Source organism: Mus caroli, unplaced genomic scaffold (genome assembly GCF_978045245.1).
Source record: "Mus caroli unplaced genomic scaffold, Mus_caroli_1 scaffold_9, whole genome shotgun sequence".
NCBI classification, from domain to species: domain Eukaryota; kingdom Metazoa; phylum Chordata; class Mammalia; order Rodentia; family Muridae; genus Mus; species Mus caroli.
Window position 1 is genome coordinate 94,277,922 of NW_028227264.1, and position 19,906 is coordinate 94,297,827.

A 19,906-nucleotide genomic window follows, 5' to 3' on the forward strand; every position below is an offset into this window, starting at 1 on the left:
ATGTTTTTAAAATGTCCATGAAGATAGTTGAATTAATGATTAGACTAATGTCCCAATGTGTTTTACAAGAGTCTAGTGACTGAATCAGTGGCTTGGAGAATTGGTCTGAAGGCTGCCTGTACTGAGATGTTCCAGAGAGGTACATGGCGGGTTTTAAGTGGACCCTGCAAGTTGCATGACCATCCATTCAATTAGCATTTACTTATCCAAGTATCACTGGCAGACATCAAGCGTACAAAGATGACAGCGCCTGCTGTCTGCCTTTGAGAAGCTTACAGTCTTGGGAAGAGGGATTCACTGCCTGAGTGTGATGTGAAGCATCACTAACAGACTGCAGGAAAGGGAAGGATTACTCAGCTGGACAGAGGAGAGTTCACAGCTAAACCACTTTGTGATAACAAAACCTGTGACCTTCTGCACCTCACTCATCTATAGAATGGGAAGCATAGGACCTGAAGGATTAACTAAACCTAGGAAGTGAGGGTTTTAAAAGCTCCTTTTACTGTGAACAAGCACATTGTGTTTTCAGTATGGTATAGGAGACACAGTGGGGAAGTTCATAGACAACCAAACAGATCAAAGTCTCCTTGCAGTTCTTCTTACACATCAAGAAACTGTGTTTGTGGAATCAAACTCTGGCAGATGGAGGAGGAGTTGACTAACAGGACCGAGGCCAGTCAGGAAGTTCCCTGTAGCACAGCAAAGATGCCATTTGTAGGAAGAAATGCAGTAAGAAGGTGAAGAGGAAGAGTTTAGCGGCTGCGTGGGCAGCAGGGCCATGGGTGTGGGTTAGAAGGAAGACATGAGAGGAAATAAGAGGGACGGGAGGTTTTAGAGAGCGGAGTGAAGGCAGGCTTCCATAGGAACATGGTAAGCGTTGGCAGTTCCGAGTAGGGTTGTGGCACCTGGGGTCCCTATGAAACCTCAGTCTCTGGAGGTGATTTCAGGGATACTTATCAGAAAGCAAAGCTGGGCCTTACCTTCCCCAGTTGCTGTTCTGTGAGAGAAAAGGCATCCATGAATGCTTGGGCAATCACTGACAAACAGCTGTCTATGTGTGGAGTCTTCTTAATGTCAAAGACAAACTGAGGGTTCTTCAGGATGTTTACCCAGAATCGAAGAGGGAGGCTGTTTGAAGGGAAAACAATCTCTTCTCAGGCAGGACTTAACATAGCCAGTGGTCTGCTCACCAGTTTGTAAATGAGTGTGTATGACCTTGTTACCAAAGTACATAAACCCGCTTAGCCAAACTAATAAGCAGCAGGTGGCAACATCACTCAGACCCCAAAAGGGCTGACCCACCAGTGAGTGAAGGGCAGGCTAGGAAGTCCAAAAGTGACCCTGGACAAGAATTCCATATCTGGGTTCGATGAGATGATGTCACCAACAAGAACTTTTCACTCAAATCTGTTCCGCCTGACCCCTTTGAGCCCCTCTGGTCTAAGCCACTGACATCTTGTCTGGATTATTTGTCCCCAGATTTTGATCCTTCTAAGAGAATCCGATCTTACCACCCACTTCTCTCTTGAACTATGTATCCTTCTGTCAGGTCTCCTCCCCTGCCACTCTTAACTGAGCTCGTTTCATCTCCACTATGTCCTTTACTGTCTTCAATTCATGTCACCCTCGATCACATCTCAGGGCTGTACAGTGTGGTCTGTCTTTGGACACCCTGGCCTGATCCTCTGACCCTCTTTTATATTCTCCATTGCACACATCACCTTGTGGTGCACTTCAGCGAATGCACCCCGTCTCTCTACCTACTAGAATTCACACTTGGAGGACAAACTTGAAGTGTTTTCCATACCACAGCAATATGGCACAGTGTAGACAGTTAAAGAAATATTGGATATGAACTTGAGACTCATTCAAGTTCCACATCTGTGTTCCAACTCTGGCCTAGCTTACTGCCGCCACCACATGGGTGCTGGATTGTCAATGGCTCAGTCTGTTGTGGCTGGTGGTTAGTACCTATGCTGGGTGTAGGGGTTGTCGGGCCTGGGGATAAGAGGCTGGCATTGAGAACAGGAGTGAGCCAGAGCAAAGGGCAAGACTGACTACGTGCTGAACTTCACCTTTACTGCTTGCTAGCATTTAGAGGGCTTTGAGCTCACGTGAGACATGCTATTGTGCCATGTCTGGGTCTCAGCTGAGGTGCACAGCCTTTCAAATAGAGACAGTGAGCTATAGCAGTCTTCTGAGGAGATACCAGCGTAAGTGTGGACATCCTGCATCTTCAGGTAAATATAAATTAAATAACGCTGTCTACTACCACAAATGACAAGAGCATGAGCCATGTAGAATCCCAGTTAACACACAACTTGAAAATTATAAAGCGATTATGTAGGCACAGGAACAGTCTAGTAAAAGTAATAGGTTTAACCATAAAACACTTAATTTCTCATTCCTCACTAGTCTAACATTTTAGACAAGTCCCCTTTCATGCATTAAAAGATAACAGAATTTTGTTATTTTATCACCTAGAATAGAATTCAAACCCTGAGATTCTGGTACAGTGATTCTGTATATAATAATATGCTCTAGGTTCTTGAAGACAGCCAGTAATCACCTACATTCCTACCTGTTTGTTTTCCAGATGTGTACAACATCAGGGTCTGTGATTTTTTTGTTTTCAGCTTGGGCATCCAGAAAGTCAAAGAAGTATTTTATAGCAAATGGGGCCCTGCTATTGGGCAAACTCCAAATGCTTCGGAAGAGTTTCTCAAGCACAGAGTGAATTGCCACCTGGAAGACAGAAGGGGAGGCTGAGATACACGGGAGTCGTTTTGAAAAACGAATGGAAAAGCCAGCTCCAAGTTCCGAAAAAGGGCTACATATACCAACCAGAGCGAAGTCAGCTGAGGGGCAATGGGAAATGGTCAGATGAGGTCAGCAAGAGGTGGGACAAGGGTCGTGCATGTGCTCACTTGCTGACAGCAACACTGTGTAGATGGAGTATGATGCAGAGATAGGTGTAGGTAGGTGGGCGTGCGTGCGTGCGTGCGTGGTGCACAGGAAGCCACTTGGTGTTTGGCCTTTGCTGTGTGCCCCCTGGAGAATCTTGAGTGATGGTGCTCCACTGCTAGATCTGTTGCCTGTTGCCTGCATTTCCATTTCGGGGTTTAAATACGGACTTCCCAATGCAGTGGAGTATGAAGAGCTCTCTGGGAAAACTGAACAATCAAATGGCACCGGCACTCCTCTGCCTAGCACACAGATCTCCTCAGGTCTGAGCAGATTTGCTGAGGAAGCCTGCCCAGCAAGGTAACAACAAGGCCAGGGGGACAGTAATGGTTAGTAGTGGAGCAGAAATCCAGAGACTTCCACTAACCCCCCAGAAAGAGATGCAGTAAAATTTGCTCCTGATTTGGTATTCCTCTGACTTCCACATCTAACACTTTTTTTATTACATGAACAGAATTCTTAATTTCAAGATGGAGAAAAAAAGGCAGTAAGATCTACTAGGTTAATCGTCACAGATTTCCCCCTCATTTTATTTGCATTTCAAAGGAGTTTTATTGCTTATCTATAATAACAAGTAAACAAAAAGGAATAATTATGCTGTCAGCCTAAAAGATAATAGTGAGATGGTGGCAGAGGAGCAGGAGCGGTGGTAAACGCCCTGACTGAAGATGCTGCAGGAGGAATTTATAAAGTGTTCTTTTTTCAGTTAAAAAAAAATCGAAGTGGGGTAGAGGATGTGTCTACAGTTTAAACTTTCATTTTGCTTTGCTAGAAGGCACTAGGGATTTGTAACATTTTCACACTTGAGTGGAAATTAAGTTGAACACATCATATACCCCCAAGGTGGCCATGAAAGCATTCATAGAACAGTGAGTGTACCTTGGTAGACAGCAGCTTGGTCAGATACATTTCTTTTACTTTGAACTTGTGTTTCCCTCGATGTCTCTTCCCTTGAACTACTTGGAATGCTTCTGAATCTGGCAGAATCTGAAAGAGACGACACCAGACTCTGCATTACCTAGGGGAACCGAACGCTACGGGAGGCACGCTGTTCAGTGGGCAGCACAAGCCTGCCAAACTCACCAAGTGGCAGTGGTCATCTGAGTACTCCACATCTGAACACCAGAGAAAGGGAGAGAGAACAAAGAAGCCCATTAAAAAAACAACCACGAACTAATTGGCCTCAACAAAAGCCCTGCTTGTGTTCTAAAGCCAATGGCTCAGCTATTATCTATGGGCTCTTCACGGCTACACATTCTTCTCGGCTGCACCTGAGCAGTGTGGGGAAGGGCTAGGGACTGGAGTGGAAGCAGGCTCCCTGTCCCTGCAAATGTTAGAGCAGAGGTTAAGTAGACACTTAGCTGGGGATAGGGAGGAGGGGGTCCTAGCCTGGCAACAGATAGACCTGGAACACCTGTGTGCCAGGCCTGCAGCCAGAGTTAAGCCAGCCTTGTTTCTGCTGCTACTAATTACACAATTACTTAATTTCAGTGAGGGAGAGCTATGTAAAAAGGTGTCAATCTGAGACTAGGAGATTTCTTTGAAGAAGGGATGTTACAGATGAACCTCAGGAAATGATTAGCCAGGTAAATAGGGGGAAGACTCCAGAGTGGGAAGGAATTTGACCCCTTCTAAGATAAGACAGTATGTCCAGTTCAGAGGGCAAGCCAACTAAGAGTATCACTAAGCAAGGGGAGGTTTAGAACATGGGGGTGGGAGCAGGGGAATAGATGAAGGCCCTGACAATGAGTGGGACTCATATCTAGAAATGCTACTAAAATTTAAAAATTAAAGCAATTAAGAGAAAGGGGGCTGTCCTAAAGCGCCCATGACAGATTAGCCTTGAAGGAGAGGGGTGCAGAGATAAGCAAATGCCCTGCCTCGCTGGATTGGAGAGTACTGAGGACTCTGAAATGAGCTCCAAGGCCTGAGATTGGCCTGGGTTCAGAGCTGCTTAGAGCCAGCAGCTTCCTTCATGTTAGGCCTTCCTTATCAGCATGGTTACTGTCCCCTTCCCTTCTTGCAGAACCCATGTTCTTAGGACTAGAAACAGCTCAGAATGGCTTACATAGCAGCAACTCAATCAGACCCCTGTGACAGTATGTCTAAGAGAAGGAAAAAAAAAAAGCAATACTTCATAAAGTTTGGTGAGAACAAAAGGTTGATGATATTATATTGGTTACCTGAAGTAAAATTTGCTATCTTCTTAAAGACTTTTATAGTGGATCCATTTGATATCTGAAAGCAGGGATGAAACATGTGAGTTTTCAAAATATAATGCATTCCTCAACTTCAGCCAGGAATTAAATAGATACTATGGTCTCTCACTTATTATCTATCAAGGACTACTACATTCGGCATGCAGTCTGGGGTTAGCCAGGCAACCAGGAGGGCACTGTCTGAGTTCAAGGGGCTCGTGGCCCTGTGAAGGATACACATAGGCAGCAAGATGCGTGGGGGGCAGTGTACCCTGTGACCTAAATGGGATGGGGGCTGCCTCAGAGAGAGGGGAGGAGTAAGCCATCTTAGTCCAGCCCCTACCCCAAGCAGGTTAAGAGGCCTGAGTGGCTTTTTCTCCCCCTCAGGTTTCTACCAGTTGTTTTTACCAGTTGAGTGCTTATGTACCCTCCAAATAGATATGCTGAGTAATTTTAATATGATGGTATAAGGTGGGGCCCTTAACTAAATCCTATAGAGAAGCCCTTTGAAATGAGATTAGTGCCCTTCTAATGAGAGACAGCCAAGCCTACCCTACCCGACCTTCCTCTCATCCCACCACCTGCACATACATATACAATTAAAGGACAGCCCTCTGAATTAGGAAGAGGCCTCAACTACCAGGTTTGGGTCTGGTGGTACATGATCTTGGCTTCTAGGCACCAGCGATGTGGGAAATAAGTATTTGTTGCTTGAGCCCCCAAGTAGATGCATTCTGTCACATCGTCTGAATTTGCTGAGACCATGGAGGAGTGTGCTGTTTACTGGCTTGCTCTCATGGATTGCCCAGCCTGCTTTCTTAGGTCATCCAAGACTACTAGCCTAGGGATGGCGCCACCCACAGTGAGCTGGCTCCTCCCACATAAATCGTCAATCAAGAGACTGTCCTACAAGCCAGCCATGGTAGCACATGCCTCTAGTTCCAGCACTCTGGAGATAAAGGTAAGCTGATCTTTGTGAGTTGAGGCCAACCTGGTCTACATAAGACATACACAGCTGCATAGTAAGACCCTGTCTCAGAAAAGAAAAGAGAAAAAAAAAGAAAAAGCCCTTCAGACTTGCCATTCTAGTGGGGAACATTTTCTCAGTTGAGGTTCACTCTTCCAAAATGACTTCAGCTAGTATCAAGGTGACATAAAACTAGCCAGTACAACTGTTACTGCATGTATAACTATGGTCATTCCTATAAATAGTATTTGTGTAAATGGGCTGTAACTCTATCAACGTTGTTTTGTAAAACATTTCAAGATTTTGAGAATGGCCAGCCGCCTATCTGTCCGTTCCCAGGCAACAGGCAGACCCCTCTCAGACTTGCCTCAGTGACTAGCTTCACCCGCTCTGGAGAGTCAGAAAAATGGACCTAAGCAGTACATATTATGTGTTTGTTGTCCATGCTTTTTAGGGTCAATTATAAGGTCTGTGACCATCTATTAATATACACTGTGCCTGTCAGAACATCCCTTTTCATAACTGTGTAATAGCCCATGATATGAATGTACAACAAAAACTTCCATATGGTAAAGGAAATGCTAATACATGCAATGCTGGGGATTAAGTTTAAAAATATGCTAACTGAAGCCAGTTACAAGATCACATATATGATCTCATTCATTTAAAATGCCCAGAACAGGCCAATTTATATAGACTGCTAGTGTGTTTTTTTTTTAAAATGGGATTATAGAGGAGACTGAATAGTAGTGAGTTTCTCTTAAAAGTGATGAAATATTCTGAAGCCAGGCAGCGATGGTGCACAACTCTATGATTAGACCTAAAACCAGAAAGTCTCACCTTTTTTTTTTTTTTTTTTTTTTTTTTTTTGGTTTTTTCGAGACAGGGTTTCTCTGTAGAGCCCTGCCTGTCCTGGAACTCACTTTGTAGACCAGGCTGTCCTCGAACTCAGAAATCCACCTGCCTCTGCCTCCCAAGTGCTGGGATTAAAGGCATGTGCCACCACGCCCTGCTCCCACATTTTAAGCAGGTGAGTTTTGTTGGTTTGGGGTTTTTTATGTATCCTGGTGCTGGGAACTGAACCCAGGGCTCTGTGCTTGCTAGGCGAGTTTTCTATTACCAAGCTACATTCCTCTCTAAACATGTAAGCTTTGGGAAACATAAACCATAACTCAGTATAGTTCTGTTAAAAATCACTTCAGGTTTTACCTGTGTAGGTTGATGATAAATGCTTTTATCGTGCAATCATGCGAATGCCATGCCTACGTGTGACCTCCCCTGAGATGAAGTTCAATACCCTCACTTTAAGCCTTTTGGAACCAAGGATCCCTGGGCCAGAGGCCCTCCAGGGTCTTTCTTGAATAACCAATTAAGTCCTTAGAAATGCCTAGTACACAAGTTACCTTTGGGCAGAGGAAATCACAGATGCTGAGATACAATGGGCAGGCAGGGGTTAAGAATAAATGGTTCTGAAGGAGGGGCTGGTGGTCCACAGGATAAGACAAAGCATGGTAGAGAGGAAGAAAATCAGGGACCAACTCTACCTCCCTTCAGCTGAGGCCTGAAGAGCAGCTGTCACTTTGAATCCTATCCGCTTAGTGACTTTCCTCTCCACTTTAAAGCCCTAATACAAATTTGGACCTGGCCTTCCCTGATTTGGAAAAACAAAGTGGGGGGGGGGGGAGTTAGAATCTTAGAATTGCTCTTTGGCTTGCTGCACATTGGTTATCAAAATGTACAGACCTCCCTGCTAAGCACCACAGGATTAAACACAATCTCCTTCAGGTGACACCCACAGAGGAAGAGGCAGCTCTCCAGGGACCTCAGACACAGCTGTCTAGCCAGCTGTGTCCAGCCAGCTGCTAAGTTTAGGCTAGAAGCCTCCCACTGCCAGTGTTCAGGACATCTTATGGGAAGAGGGGGAGTCTGGGGAGAGCTAGCAAGACCATCAGGCTTCAAGGCAAGACCATCAGGCTAGCAAGTGTTCTTAATTCTCACGGAGCTCTTGGACTGCTGTTATTATCAAGCATCCTCCTTGAGCCATTCATGGTTTTCGGACTGATTTCTCAATTCTCCTCCATATTTGATGCAATTAAAATAAATGCCCTGTGCAGGCATTCCCTTAGCAGAACTCATACACACCACACTTATAAGAATGTGTGAATGCAGTTAACAAAATTCCTCCCCACCAAGAGCTGGATGTACTGATTCTAAGCCAATAAATATCCTTTTATAAAAGGAAGCTGGTGATTCATTCTGGGTAATTGTCAAAGAATGAATCCCAAATGGATCCTGTTGAGTGTTGAGCCAATACTTCGCTACTGTCAGACGCTTTGTTTTGCCAAAAGCGAGCACCCTTCCTCTATAATCACAAACACCACGGATGGGCCTTCTGATAAGGAATGCTGCCAAAAGTTCAAATGTCTTTTCGGGAGCTGGCAGCGCTTGGCTGCTGGCACTGTGCTCAGGCATTAAGATAGTGTAGATGCAGCTTGAACGGAGATTTTGCTCCGAAAATGATCTTCCAAGAGCTGGTGTAAAAACATTTTATCAGTGGATGAGTTGGATGTGTGTGAACATACTCCTAACCTTCACAGCTGCTCTAGGGCTGGAACATTTCCACCCCATGTGATGCTTTAACACTATTATAAGGACAGAAAAATAATTTGCAGATGTTTGGGGGGGGGGAGCGGAAGGTTTCTGATTTCTATTCTCAAGTCAGCTGCTGCCAAGTTGCGACCAAAAATGCCTTTTTCAAAAGTGCCATGGGATCCAAGGAGTTAAAACCACAGTGGCTGTTTGTTGCATCCCAGAAGCTCCAACCATTTCCCTGAGTGCCACATCCATCTACTTGTCCTTCTGTGAAGCAAGGAACATCATCTGAGCCCCGACTTTAGGGATGGAAACCAAATTAAATCAAGGGAAGATTAATGCTACTAGGTAGATCTACAGGAGGACTGGTTTTCCAGCCCAGGGCAGAATAGGTAGGTATACATGGCATTTTCAGATGAAATCATCTCCAGTGATGCCAGCCCAGAAGGTGATAGAAGTATAGACTTTCTCATCATCAGAATTAGAAGTTGTGGCCACACAGGGATGAAATGAACCCATGTCAGCAATTTAAAGCCATGCCTGGGATGTAGCACAGCTGTTAGGATGCTAGCCTAGCACGCACAGAGCCCTGAGTTTGATCCCAGCACTTCAAGAAGTAGGTGTGGTTGTAAATGCCTCTAATCCCTGCACTCAGGCTAGAGAAGCAGGAGGCTCAAGAGTTCAGCTTGAGCATATGGAGCTAGAAGCCAGTTTGGGCTACATAGGAAGCCTTTGTCTAAAACAAAAGCTAATAAAGTCACTTCAAAATAAATCTGTGCATAAATGAGATATCTTGATGGCAAGATGCTTTCTTTATGTCATAGGTTATAGATTACCCCATAAAAATAGATTTTTCTAGAGACAAAATGCAAACATACTTAATCATATAAAAATGATATTTGTGGGCTGGGGAGATGGCTCAGCAGTTAAGAGCACTGTCTGCTGCTCTTTCAGAGGTCCTGAGTTCAATTCCCAGCAAGCAACAGCTCACAACCATCTATACTAGGATCTGATGCCCTCTTCTGGCATGCAGGCATATATGCAGATAGAGCATGCATATACATAAAATGAATGAATGAGTAAATAAATACATAAATAAGAAAAAAAGATTCTAAGAACATGTTATTTGTGGGGACAGCTTAGTGGTTAAAGCACTTGCCTTGCCACTGCTTCTCCAACAGACCCAAGATTGGTTCCCTATACATATCAGTTGGCTCACAACCACTTAGAACTCCAACTCAGGGGGAATCTGAAACCTCTCTCTGCCTTCCTCTGGAGGCACCTGCACACATGTGTACTTATACATAAGCATAAATAATAAATTCAATCCTCATAAAATGTTATTTGTATATGTAAAAATGATCAACCATTAGCAAATTCATATGGCTTGGATTTTTTTTAATTCATGGAATTATACCTCTGAGTTTTACAGAAAATGATGAATGTGATCTGAATGTAAGGAAAATAATCTAAAAAGCACACTGATCAATACAAATTACTTCAGGGCAACCTTTCCTGGTATCTTAGATTCCTCAGAGCCACTCTGAAAGGCTGTTCACTCAAAGAGTCTTGTCTCAGGAGCCATGAGATTCATCACAGAGCCTCAAGAGAAGTGAACCTTTTCTGTCGGGAGCAGAGAACTCTTACTACCAGACTATGTCATAGATCAGGCCCAGCTCTCCAGCCAGGAAGCCTGAGATCAGGAGCATGGGCTACAACCCCCACTCAGAAACAGCTTTGCTCTGCTGGCCTTAAGCAGAGCCATGGTTTGGGAGGGAAATTCTTCTTATCAGCTGGTGACCTTGGTGTGTCAAGAGAAGCCAAATGAATATGGCCAAGTTTCTTACCCTCCCCAGCCTCGAATATAAATGACAGTATTCAATTCATGGGGTGGTAAAGGGGACCAAAGTTGCTGATGTTGGCAAAGTCCCTAGATGTGGAACAGCAGCAGTCTCTTTGTTGGTTAAATAAACCAAAATCTAAAGGGGCCTTTTTGAGATAGTCCACTCTTTATTTAGGAGCAGAGATGAAACATCTCCAGACGGACCATGGCTCTGACCTCACACATCACCTGAAACAAACTTATAAATGACCTGGCAAACTCAGTGTCAGCAGTAACTACTGCTCACTAGCATACAATGTTCTTCAACCACTTAGTGGTTATCTTTTCTCCCTCCCCCAAACTCACAGCTCGGAACAAGAGTGTGATCGGTAGAGAAAACATCCTGCCCCTGATAAACACCTGACTGGCAGCCCTAATGCCACCTAATGGCAGGGTGTGACAGTGTAGCCCAGTAAAAGGTCACAGGGGGTGCTGAAGGAAAGAGAAAGAAAGCCTAGCCTGCAAGCATGCCTCCTCAGTCTACCCTAATGCTACTAGTAGGATACCCTTCATAGCAAACACCTGGAGCCAGAGCCAGATAGGGGAGTTTGGGAGGGTTTAATTATAGAGAGAAAGATGCTGCTGGTTGCATGTGTTTATAAAGACATTGGCTCACAACCCGGTTCCTGCACAAGATAGAACAACACTGGAGCAAAGCTTTGCTGTCCTCTGCATGCACCTCATGGGAATGAAGAGGAATACTTCTGGCCTAAAAGCATCAGGTGAGGGTGAGCATCAGTAGAGCCCGGGACTGTGGACAAGGCTGGGTGCTGACGGCCACAGCTGCTGCCATAGAAGGCAGCTGTTGAAATGCTAAGAGTTGGATTGGAAACCATGCAGTAGGTTGACAGAGCAGTAGCAGCTTGGAGCTCTGGGGACGGTACCCGACCCTGTATTCTGTACTCTTTGACCCCCCACCCCCACCCTTAGTATTCTCAGAGCAAAGGTCAAGTAAGGAGTTGCCACACCCCATTGTTGCCCTCACAAAATGTGTTACAGGAAGCTGGGCCTTACACTTCAGCAGGAGACTCTGTTTAGACAGAAGGAGGGACTGGCCGTCACTGACGATTAACTTTAAAGCCTAACTAATCTGGACTAATTGGGGGGAGGTAAGTCTGAATCACTTAGAACTCTGAATTAGACCCTATTTTTAAATGAAATATAGTTTTTTTTTTCCTTTCAAGCACATACAGTGACTCAAACTAGGGTGCTTTGGTAAATGAATAAGAGTGATAATTACCATCTCGTCTCTTTGGAGGGAAATGCAAGTACTTGAAAATGGTTTTCTTTAACGAAAGGGCAAAAGCAAACATCAGCCCAGCCCCCTCAATTTATCCCAAATTTCAAGTCTGTAGAGGTGCTATTAAAATCAAGTGCAGACTCAGGCAGCCAAAGGTGGGGTGGAAGCGTTTCTTCAGCTCAGTCCTTGGGAACTGAGGCAGGCAAACTTTGGACTGGTCCAGCTTTAGGGAGCGTGGTCGGCTAACCTCCCTGGATTCCTTCAAGTGCTCTGCACGTATTTGCCTTATGGCTTATCTTTTTAAACATAAGCAGAATCCGTTAAGCTCTCATGTCCTGGTCTTGTCATTTATTACCACCAGGCAGCAACACTGGGTTATGAGGCCAATAAATCATCAGGAAGGGAAGTGACTACAGGCTGGATTAATTTCATTATCATCCTTAAGCAGATAGGTGTCTAGTACGAGAGATGTCTCCAGGAAGAGTGATGCTTCATCTCTCCTGACAGGCTGTCTGTGCCCTGCAGACTGCTGTGTGCTTCTGTTTTCTCTGTGGGAATGACGTGTCCTACCTATCCCTATTAAGCATTAAGTGGTCACCACCCCACCCCCTCCTCAGGGTCCTACCCATACAGTTGGGTAGAAGGTGAAGTGTGGTGATAAGGCAGGGAAGGCTCATTGGAGCAAGGCCAATACTCCAGCCAAGAGCACCAAAAAGGAACAGCAATACCAGGATGCCTTTGGACAACCAGACTACCTTGCCACCCAGACCCATGGCCTAAAGCCCTGAATGCACAGTGGTGACTAAGACCCCTCTCAGACCTTCCATCCACTTACATCCCTTGGGACTATTGCTGCCCAGGAAGCCGTCCAGAGAAAACTGGGAATTTTCACACACCCCACCCCCAAGCTAAGGATGCTGGATTTGACCAGGAGATTTTGGGTCAGGAAACTTGAACTGTAGGGGACTTACATGGGAGAGGGTCATAAGTCTCTCTCGGTCAAGTCTCCAGAAGTAGTCACAAGGCCTCACAGGCAAGAAAAAATGCAAGATGGGATGCTTCCGGCTCCTAACTCTCCAGGCGCCTGCTTAGGAACTTGTCTCGAGTGCAAACAAGATGAAGGTGGAGCCCGACAAAGCCCAGTGTCAACCCTGGTGCTTTGGACATTGATGTAGCTACTCTTCCTCTGGCTTCTCTCAGAGAGAGAGAGCAACTCCCCCTTCTGAGTGCCACCCTTGACCCCCCCCCCCACACACACACACTTTATCTAGAAGGACTACAGTGCCACTTTCTGAGCCCCCTGTGACCACTCTCTATCTAGGGACACTCTTCTCTTCTAAACAATGCTATTCCTTACGGGAAGGTTTCCCACAGTTTCCAATGGGTCTCCCTATTTCCTGTCCATCACAACCACTTTCTGAGAGAACAAATTTAGGCCCTCTGATGCCCCATACTGTCTTTAAGATATAACCTAAGAAGAAGCCCAAGTGGTGGGTTAAGAGACAGACCCCTGGTCTCAGCCCATCTGTACAGTAGGTTAAACAATTGCCGGTCCCTCACAGGACTGCTGCAGGATGGTACTAACCAAAGACCAGAAGAACTGAGTCAACATGCCACCCAGCATGGTCTCAGGCTAGCACAGTTCCTCCTCCTCGGGTTCTGACCAGTCTGAGAGCCATTCTGTTCAACATGCCTGCTCTCTGTTCCCCTGCTAGATAGACCATAGCCCAGCACCAGACTCACCTCAGCTATGGCTTCCATAAGAACCCCCCTATGGGTCTCCAGTCTGCAGCACTATTGCATCATGAGGTGTTACTTTCCCTTCTTCTCCCCTACTGTCCCAGTTCTTAGCACGTAACAGACACTCAAAGATCTGGACCAATGCTGCTGAATGAATCCCAAAGTCTCTGTTTTCAGGAACTTTCCCTAGTTCCTGTCTTGTCACATACAGACCTCTGGCACTCAGTTCTCTTGAGACATCATGAGCACACTTCACTGACTCCATCGTTCACCCAGCATGTGGGTCAAGAGGTTGAAGGGGATCAAGGGGCTGAAGGGGACATCACTGAATAGTGCAAACCAACAGGACATTTAGAACTTCCTGAGAACAAGGTCTCTGCACAAGAGGTCACAAGGTCAGCACAGTGGAGAGAGGGGAAGCTGAGGGTTCTACTCTGCTCAGCACTGATAAATTTGACATGCCGGGGAGGGACATGCATATATGATAATTCACCCAGTTTTCCTAAGAACACACTGCATAAGACCAGGCAGCCTTGCCAAGGCAAAGTCTCTGATGTAAATGGCAAGATAGAGACTCAGATGGCATGATTCTATGTCTTATGAGGAGGGGGCATGTGATAGGGACACCACGAGAGACAGTAATGCCTGGGCTCATCTGGATGAACAGAAGAGGAAAGCATCTCTTAGAAATAGGCAGCCTGTGAACCACTCAGAAATAGCGAGGCTTTGTTTTGTTTTTAAAGGGCTTTCCTACTACTTGAGTTACCCAGTACAGGAAGGACTGTGGGTAAAGGAGGAGTGGGTAAGGCTGTCTTGATCTTACCTCATAGTGGCCAATGGTGTTTAGCTTGGTTATTCCATCTTCAAGAATCACAGAGGAACTGTCAATATCCAGGAGTTCTTTCTGCCGTGTTCCCACCTGAAGCTCTGAGAAAGGGGAGAGGCATTTGGCTCCCTTCTAAAATCACAGTTAAAAAAAAATAGTGCTGCCTAGTCGCTCTTACAAGTATTATTAATAATGTTTAATAATAATGGTAATAGCATGAATGAAGTGGTAAAGTTTTGTTGGAAGGCGTGGAGATAGCCAGTCAGACCAAAAGCTTTGGACTTCCATATGGTCTGCCGCCAACCATTTCAGACTACTGTTCCTGAAGCATGACACCAAGTCAAATCTGGAAGTAGAGTCCCCGAAGACAGAATCATCCATCATCTGAAGGATTAAAACCTTCAAAAAAATCCCTCCAGTATTACCAGTCCATGTGCATGCTCATTCACAGAGCACAATGTGAGCACTCTTCTCCATGGCTCCTAAGAATTACTGTTTACGAACACACCAACCCAGCTAAAACACTATGGCCATGATAGTCACAAGGGAACCACAGATGAGTGTTGGGTTTTCTTGAGTTTGTGCAGTATTTTATAAATTGTTATGTTACTATCAACATAACAATTTAGCAACATGTAAATATTTGGAGGTTACACACACATACACACGCACGCACGCACGCACACACACGCAAATCTGAACTTCCAATTTCTCTTTTTAAGAAACTAGCAATGGGGGCTGGGGAGATGACTCAGTTGGTAAAGACACCTGTCTTCAAACAGGACAATCTGAGTTCTGTTCCCAGGACTCACACGGTAGAAGGCAAGAACCAACTGTCATGGTTGTCTTCTGTCTGCCCAACTATGAGCACATGTGCACTCACATACACGATAAATAAAAATTATTTTTTTTAAATCTAGCAATGGCCAGATACGGTAATAGCTCATGCCAATAAGCTCAACATTCAAGAGGCTGAGGCAGGAGGATCATCACAGGTTCAAGGTTAGCCTGCATTCAATAGTGAGTTCTAGGTCAGCTAGGGCTACAACAGTGAGACCCTGTCTCATCTCTTCCTGTCACCCACCAAATCTGGTATCAATGGCTCTGTAACAAGCCACAAGGCAACTCAAATGGCTCTGCTGTCTTAGATAGTCTTTACCAGTTAGGTCAGGCCCTACCATTTCCGATTCCTAGGTGGTAACATTCTATGCATATATGTTTTCTGCTAATCTGGACACAATGCCACCAGCTTGTTCTTCCTTTGCCTCCCAGCTTTGGGGTTGAGGGAGGGACACCTGGTTGGCACAAACCCTTGTAGACTCTCCTGTGGACTTTCTGGTGGCAAAGAGAATGCTGCCGGGCTGTTTTCCTGTGGTTATTAGGCTGGGTGTGCCCGTGTTCTTTGTGGTCAGAGCCACACACTTGCAAGGTAATATTCAAGGCAAGGAAGCTGATGGTTTGGGTCAGGCACCAGTCCCCTAGATGGGGCTGCCCCTTCTGCTTATATCAAAACAAAGGAGTTAAACCCATTTCAAGCTGTTGAGTACTCCAGGCCATGCAAGGAAACAAAACCCTGGTACAGAGCAGTGCCTCAGCAGCCTGCTTTCTTCGAAGCAAGCACTGAAGTTGCTACACATTTGCATGGCCTCCCCCAAATTTCCCAGGCCTGCCTCTAGGCTTTTCTCAATGGTTTTAGCAGGAGGTTTGATTGGTGGGGGAGGATTTTAATTGCCTACTTAGTGGAGGCCTACAACTGCACATGAAGGGAAGATGAACCTTGTTACGCTGTCTGTCACCGCCACAATTCGACTCTTCTTTCCTGTCCCATTATCTGTTCTAAAATCCCACAGCAGTCTCCTGGGAGGGTTGCGCCGAGCTCAACTTGAAAATGTTGATGAACATTTGAGGGAAACGGAGCCCTGTGAGCTTGCTCACACATATGCTCGCCTTTGCAGTATACCAATAGAGCCCACAAATGAATTCACAGCAGATGCTGCTTCATGTTGGGGGAGGACGGAGGATACACTTAATGCGGGATGCGATTAGCAGGGAGGAAGATGACCTTTCCAGCAGGCTGGAGTTAACACTGTGTGGCTGAGCCACCCGCTAATGACACGCTCCGTATCACAACAAACAAATCAAATGCAGTGTGAAGTGCAACACATCCAGGAGGGCACAGGCTTGACACCTTTCTGCCCTCCTTCATGCTGGGTGATTCCATGTGGTCCCTGGGTCACAATCACATTGATTTGCAAATACAGTATATATTTTTTAAAATGGTATCTCGGAAGGATGATATTTCCTGGGAAGAATCAAGAAGCTCAAAAGAGAGCCAAACAGTCCTCGGATGGATGGACATGGCCTCTGGGAACAACTCAGGCCATATAACTGTCACCCAACAGAAAGAAAGTGGGAGGAAAACGAAACTTACCAAGACCAATCTCATTGAGCTGGAGTCCGTATGGAGAACCATTTTTGCTTAGGAAGGCTTGGAAAACCTTTTCTTTGGCTTGGCCTATGGTATCGCAGTCAAGAACGTTGACTGAAATATTCCGGCAGACATCTGCACTCTCGTTTTCTGGGATTTTTTCAAAGACGACATTTAATGCCTGCAAGAATACAAACAGGTTCCCAAGTCTATGAGGTAACTACAGTCTGAAAGGCATTCATAAGAGACCCGCGTGCTTCTGACAGCACATTAGCAAACAGCGGATCGCATTATACTACTTTAATCTTTTCTCCATAATCCATCCTTTTCAGGGATAATGGGAGGGAAAACAGAAAGTTAAAACACTCATTACAGAGCAAGCATTGAATAAATATATTGGAGAGGAAAATATATACACATATAAAAAAATCTGCCAAAAAAAAAAAGGTGATTTCTAATTTCATCCTAAAAAAAAAAAAAGAAAAGAAAAGAAAAAACGACTTGGAAATGACAGCAAATGAGCGCAGATTGGTGATTATCCTTTTTATTAGCAGAACTACAGAGTCCCAGGAGTGATGGTCCAGGTGACAGGAAAGGTTAAGAGGTCCCAGTATTGATCACACCAAAGAGGTCACTGTTTAATATGCAGCATTAATTATGGCAACGTTCATCTCCCCCTCCACTTTCAACATCTGCAGTCAGATGTTTCTGAGTCCTCATTAAAATACCAAGATCCCCACCCTGCACTGTTATTCCTGCATTAATTACATTCCCAAGCTTTTGCTTGCGTTGTGTCAGTTACAGGTCTCCCAGTGCAGCAAGACCTCAAAATTTAACTAATGGGGGAAGGAAGTCTTTGTGTATGTGTGAAAACATAGAACCAGGGAATGTTTTTAAAAAAATAATCTAAGAGCAGTTTCAGCTTTACTTTGTCTATGAACAGATACACAGATCTAAAAAAAAAAAAAAACCTCCAGGTTTTTACCTGCTATAGATGCAGGGGTAGGGTGATTCAGAGAGAGCAAAGAGGATTTGGTAAACAGCAAAACATGGTTCAGATTCCTAGGCACCGTTATCAGTGAGTTGGGGGACTTGGGGACAGTGTGAAATGAATTTTTGTTAATGTTTGGGGGTCTGGCTTAATGAGGGAGTGCAAAAGGCTCAACTTGTGGGTCTGGAAAGAAAGGAAAACCAATTCTAACTCCATAGACGTTCATTGTGGTGTCCAGATTTTAGGTCCAGTTAATTTGGGTCTATGATGTTTTCATTTGCAAGTTTTTTATAATAAAGTTCATAATAGAAAATTTGAAAAGAAGTGAAAACAGGTAATCCAAGAGTAGGGATCCTTATGATGGCCTGAAGTGCATATGGGAACTAGGGTGGAGGGCTGGGTCAGTGAGAGAGAGAGCTTGCCTAGATTGCATGAGACTCTGAATTCCATTCTCTATATAGAAATAAAATGTGTATAACCACACCTGCTTTCTAATATGGAGGTCAAGGAGACAGCTGCCAGGGGTGCTTCAGAGCTAAAGAATAATGGTGGTAATGACTTACCCAGTTGATACCATCGCCACTCTAACATTAGGTCAGTGTACTTTCACCTGGACACAGAGACTCAGCCCACACTGCCCAGCGGGACTGATTGCATGCATAGTGTTTCAGAAGAAAGACCCTACCCACGAAAGGCATCATGTGGGCTCCTGGTTTTAATCCCAGCCCACCACTAGCCAACTGACTCACTTCTCTGGGTCTCCATTTCTCCCTTGCAACATGTAAATGATGGTAACTGACTTCTGATAGTACCTGATGGTGAATAGACATGATCCTTAGAATCCGGACTGGTTGACCTGTGCTTAGGGCATATGGCTCACAGACCCTCACAAGGACAGAAGATATCTGAAATTCTGGGCAGATTCTCTGAGCCGTGCATTCTTTGGTGACTGTGTCCCCACAGTAAATTTCTTAGAGCCCATGTGTCTCAGTATGGGGGTACAGCAGTTTCAAGGACACTGTTAAGGCCTTTGCCTTCATCACTTACCCAAAGGTCCCTCCCCCACCCCCGCCAAGCACTTTCACATTGGCATCTAGGATTTCAACATAGGCAGCATTAAAGGAAAGACCTTGCTCTGGGATACTGCATAGAGTTCTAGGCCTCCTGGTCACATGGTGCTCTGTAAATGTCCTGAGTACTTTTTGGCTAGCCAGGATTCTACATACGTATGGCCATTTTGGCTTATTGTCACGGAAGCTTCAGGAGGCAGCAATTTCAGTGAAACCCAATAGGGCTTTCCCAAGGCAGAGAAAGAGGTGCCATCAGTGAGAAAGTGGTGCTCATCGTACATTGAACGTGACAAGGAACAGATTCTTAAACTACTCTGTCTTTAGGAACTTGGGTGTTCACAAGCCACCCAGCCTATGGCCTTTTGCTATATATAACACCCAAGACAATATTTGTCCCCCTGCAATCTCATTTATGATATGATAGTCACTTTAGTGCAGACTTAGCCAAATGATTTAAACTCAGAAATTAGTAGAATCTGCACTTTAGAGGTTGACCAGTAGTCTCAGTGTGCGCCAAATAAGTCCTTGCTCTACAATGGAGTCACACTTGTCTACTCTCTAAGAAATTCTGTGTTCTGAGCAATTCAGCCATGAGCAAGGGGTTCAAAATGCCTCTCCACTTGTGAACAAAAAAACAGAAAACACCAGGCAAAGGAGAATGCAGGGGTACCAGATGCATAGGACAACTGCAGGCTAGACCGTCTAGAGGAGACCGATGTGGCAAATCTCATACTCAAGCCCTCTTTCTCACCTCCCTTCTTTACAGACATTAGGTCCTCTTCGTATAGAACTGCCAAATGCATTTCAAGACATGCCATTTTTTAATGGGAGAGGGGTGTTCAACTCAAACTCAACATGAGGAGCTTGCTAAACACATACTCTACCAATGAGCTACACCCCCAGCCCTATGACATACTTCTTTGATTCTTTTAACCCCTCAGGCAAGGGTGGTTATATTGCTGTTCCAGTGCCCACTTCAGAGTGTAGAAACAGAGACACAGAGGGGTT

General features: G+C 45.1%; 2 protein-coding genes across 2 annotated transcripts in view; one reads left to right on the plus strand and one right to left on the minus strand.

Annotated features, from left to right (window-relative positions):
- Cep83 (centrosomal protein 83) overlaps positions 1 to 2,655 on the plus strand; it is a 115,758-nt gene extending 113,103 nt beyond the window's left edge. The window contains exon 18 of the transcript XR_003837767.2: positions 2,597 to 2,655. The gene's annotated coding sequence lies outside the window, so the exon portion shown is untranslated. The remainder of the gene's footprint in view (positions 1 to 2,596) is intronic.
- Plxnc1 (plexin C1) overlaps positions 1 to 19,906 on the minus strand; it is a 157,806-nt gene that overhangs the window by 4,509 nt on the left and 133,391 nt on the right. The window contains exons 22-28 of the mRNA XM_021175323.2: positions 16,841 to 17,018; positions 14,407 to 14,510; positions 5,148 to 5,202; positions 4,048 to 4,079; positions 3,844 to 3,951; positions 2,582 to 2,745; positions 981 to 1,128 (exon numbers count right to left, since the gene is read on the minus strand). Of these exons, the coding sequence (XP_021030982.2) occupies positions 981 to 1,128; positions 2,582 to 2,745; positions 3,844 to 3,951; positions 4,048 to 4,079; positions 5,148 to 5,202; positions 14,407 to 14,510; positions 16,841 to 17,018 (789 nt within the window). The remainder of the gene's footprint in view (positions 1 to 980; positions 1,129 to 2,581; positions 2,746 to 3,843; positions 3,952 to 4,047; positions 4,080 to 5,147; positions 5,203 to 14,406; positions 14,511 to 16,840; positions 17,019 to 19,906) is intronic.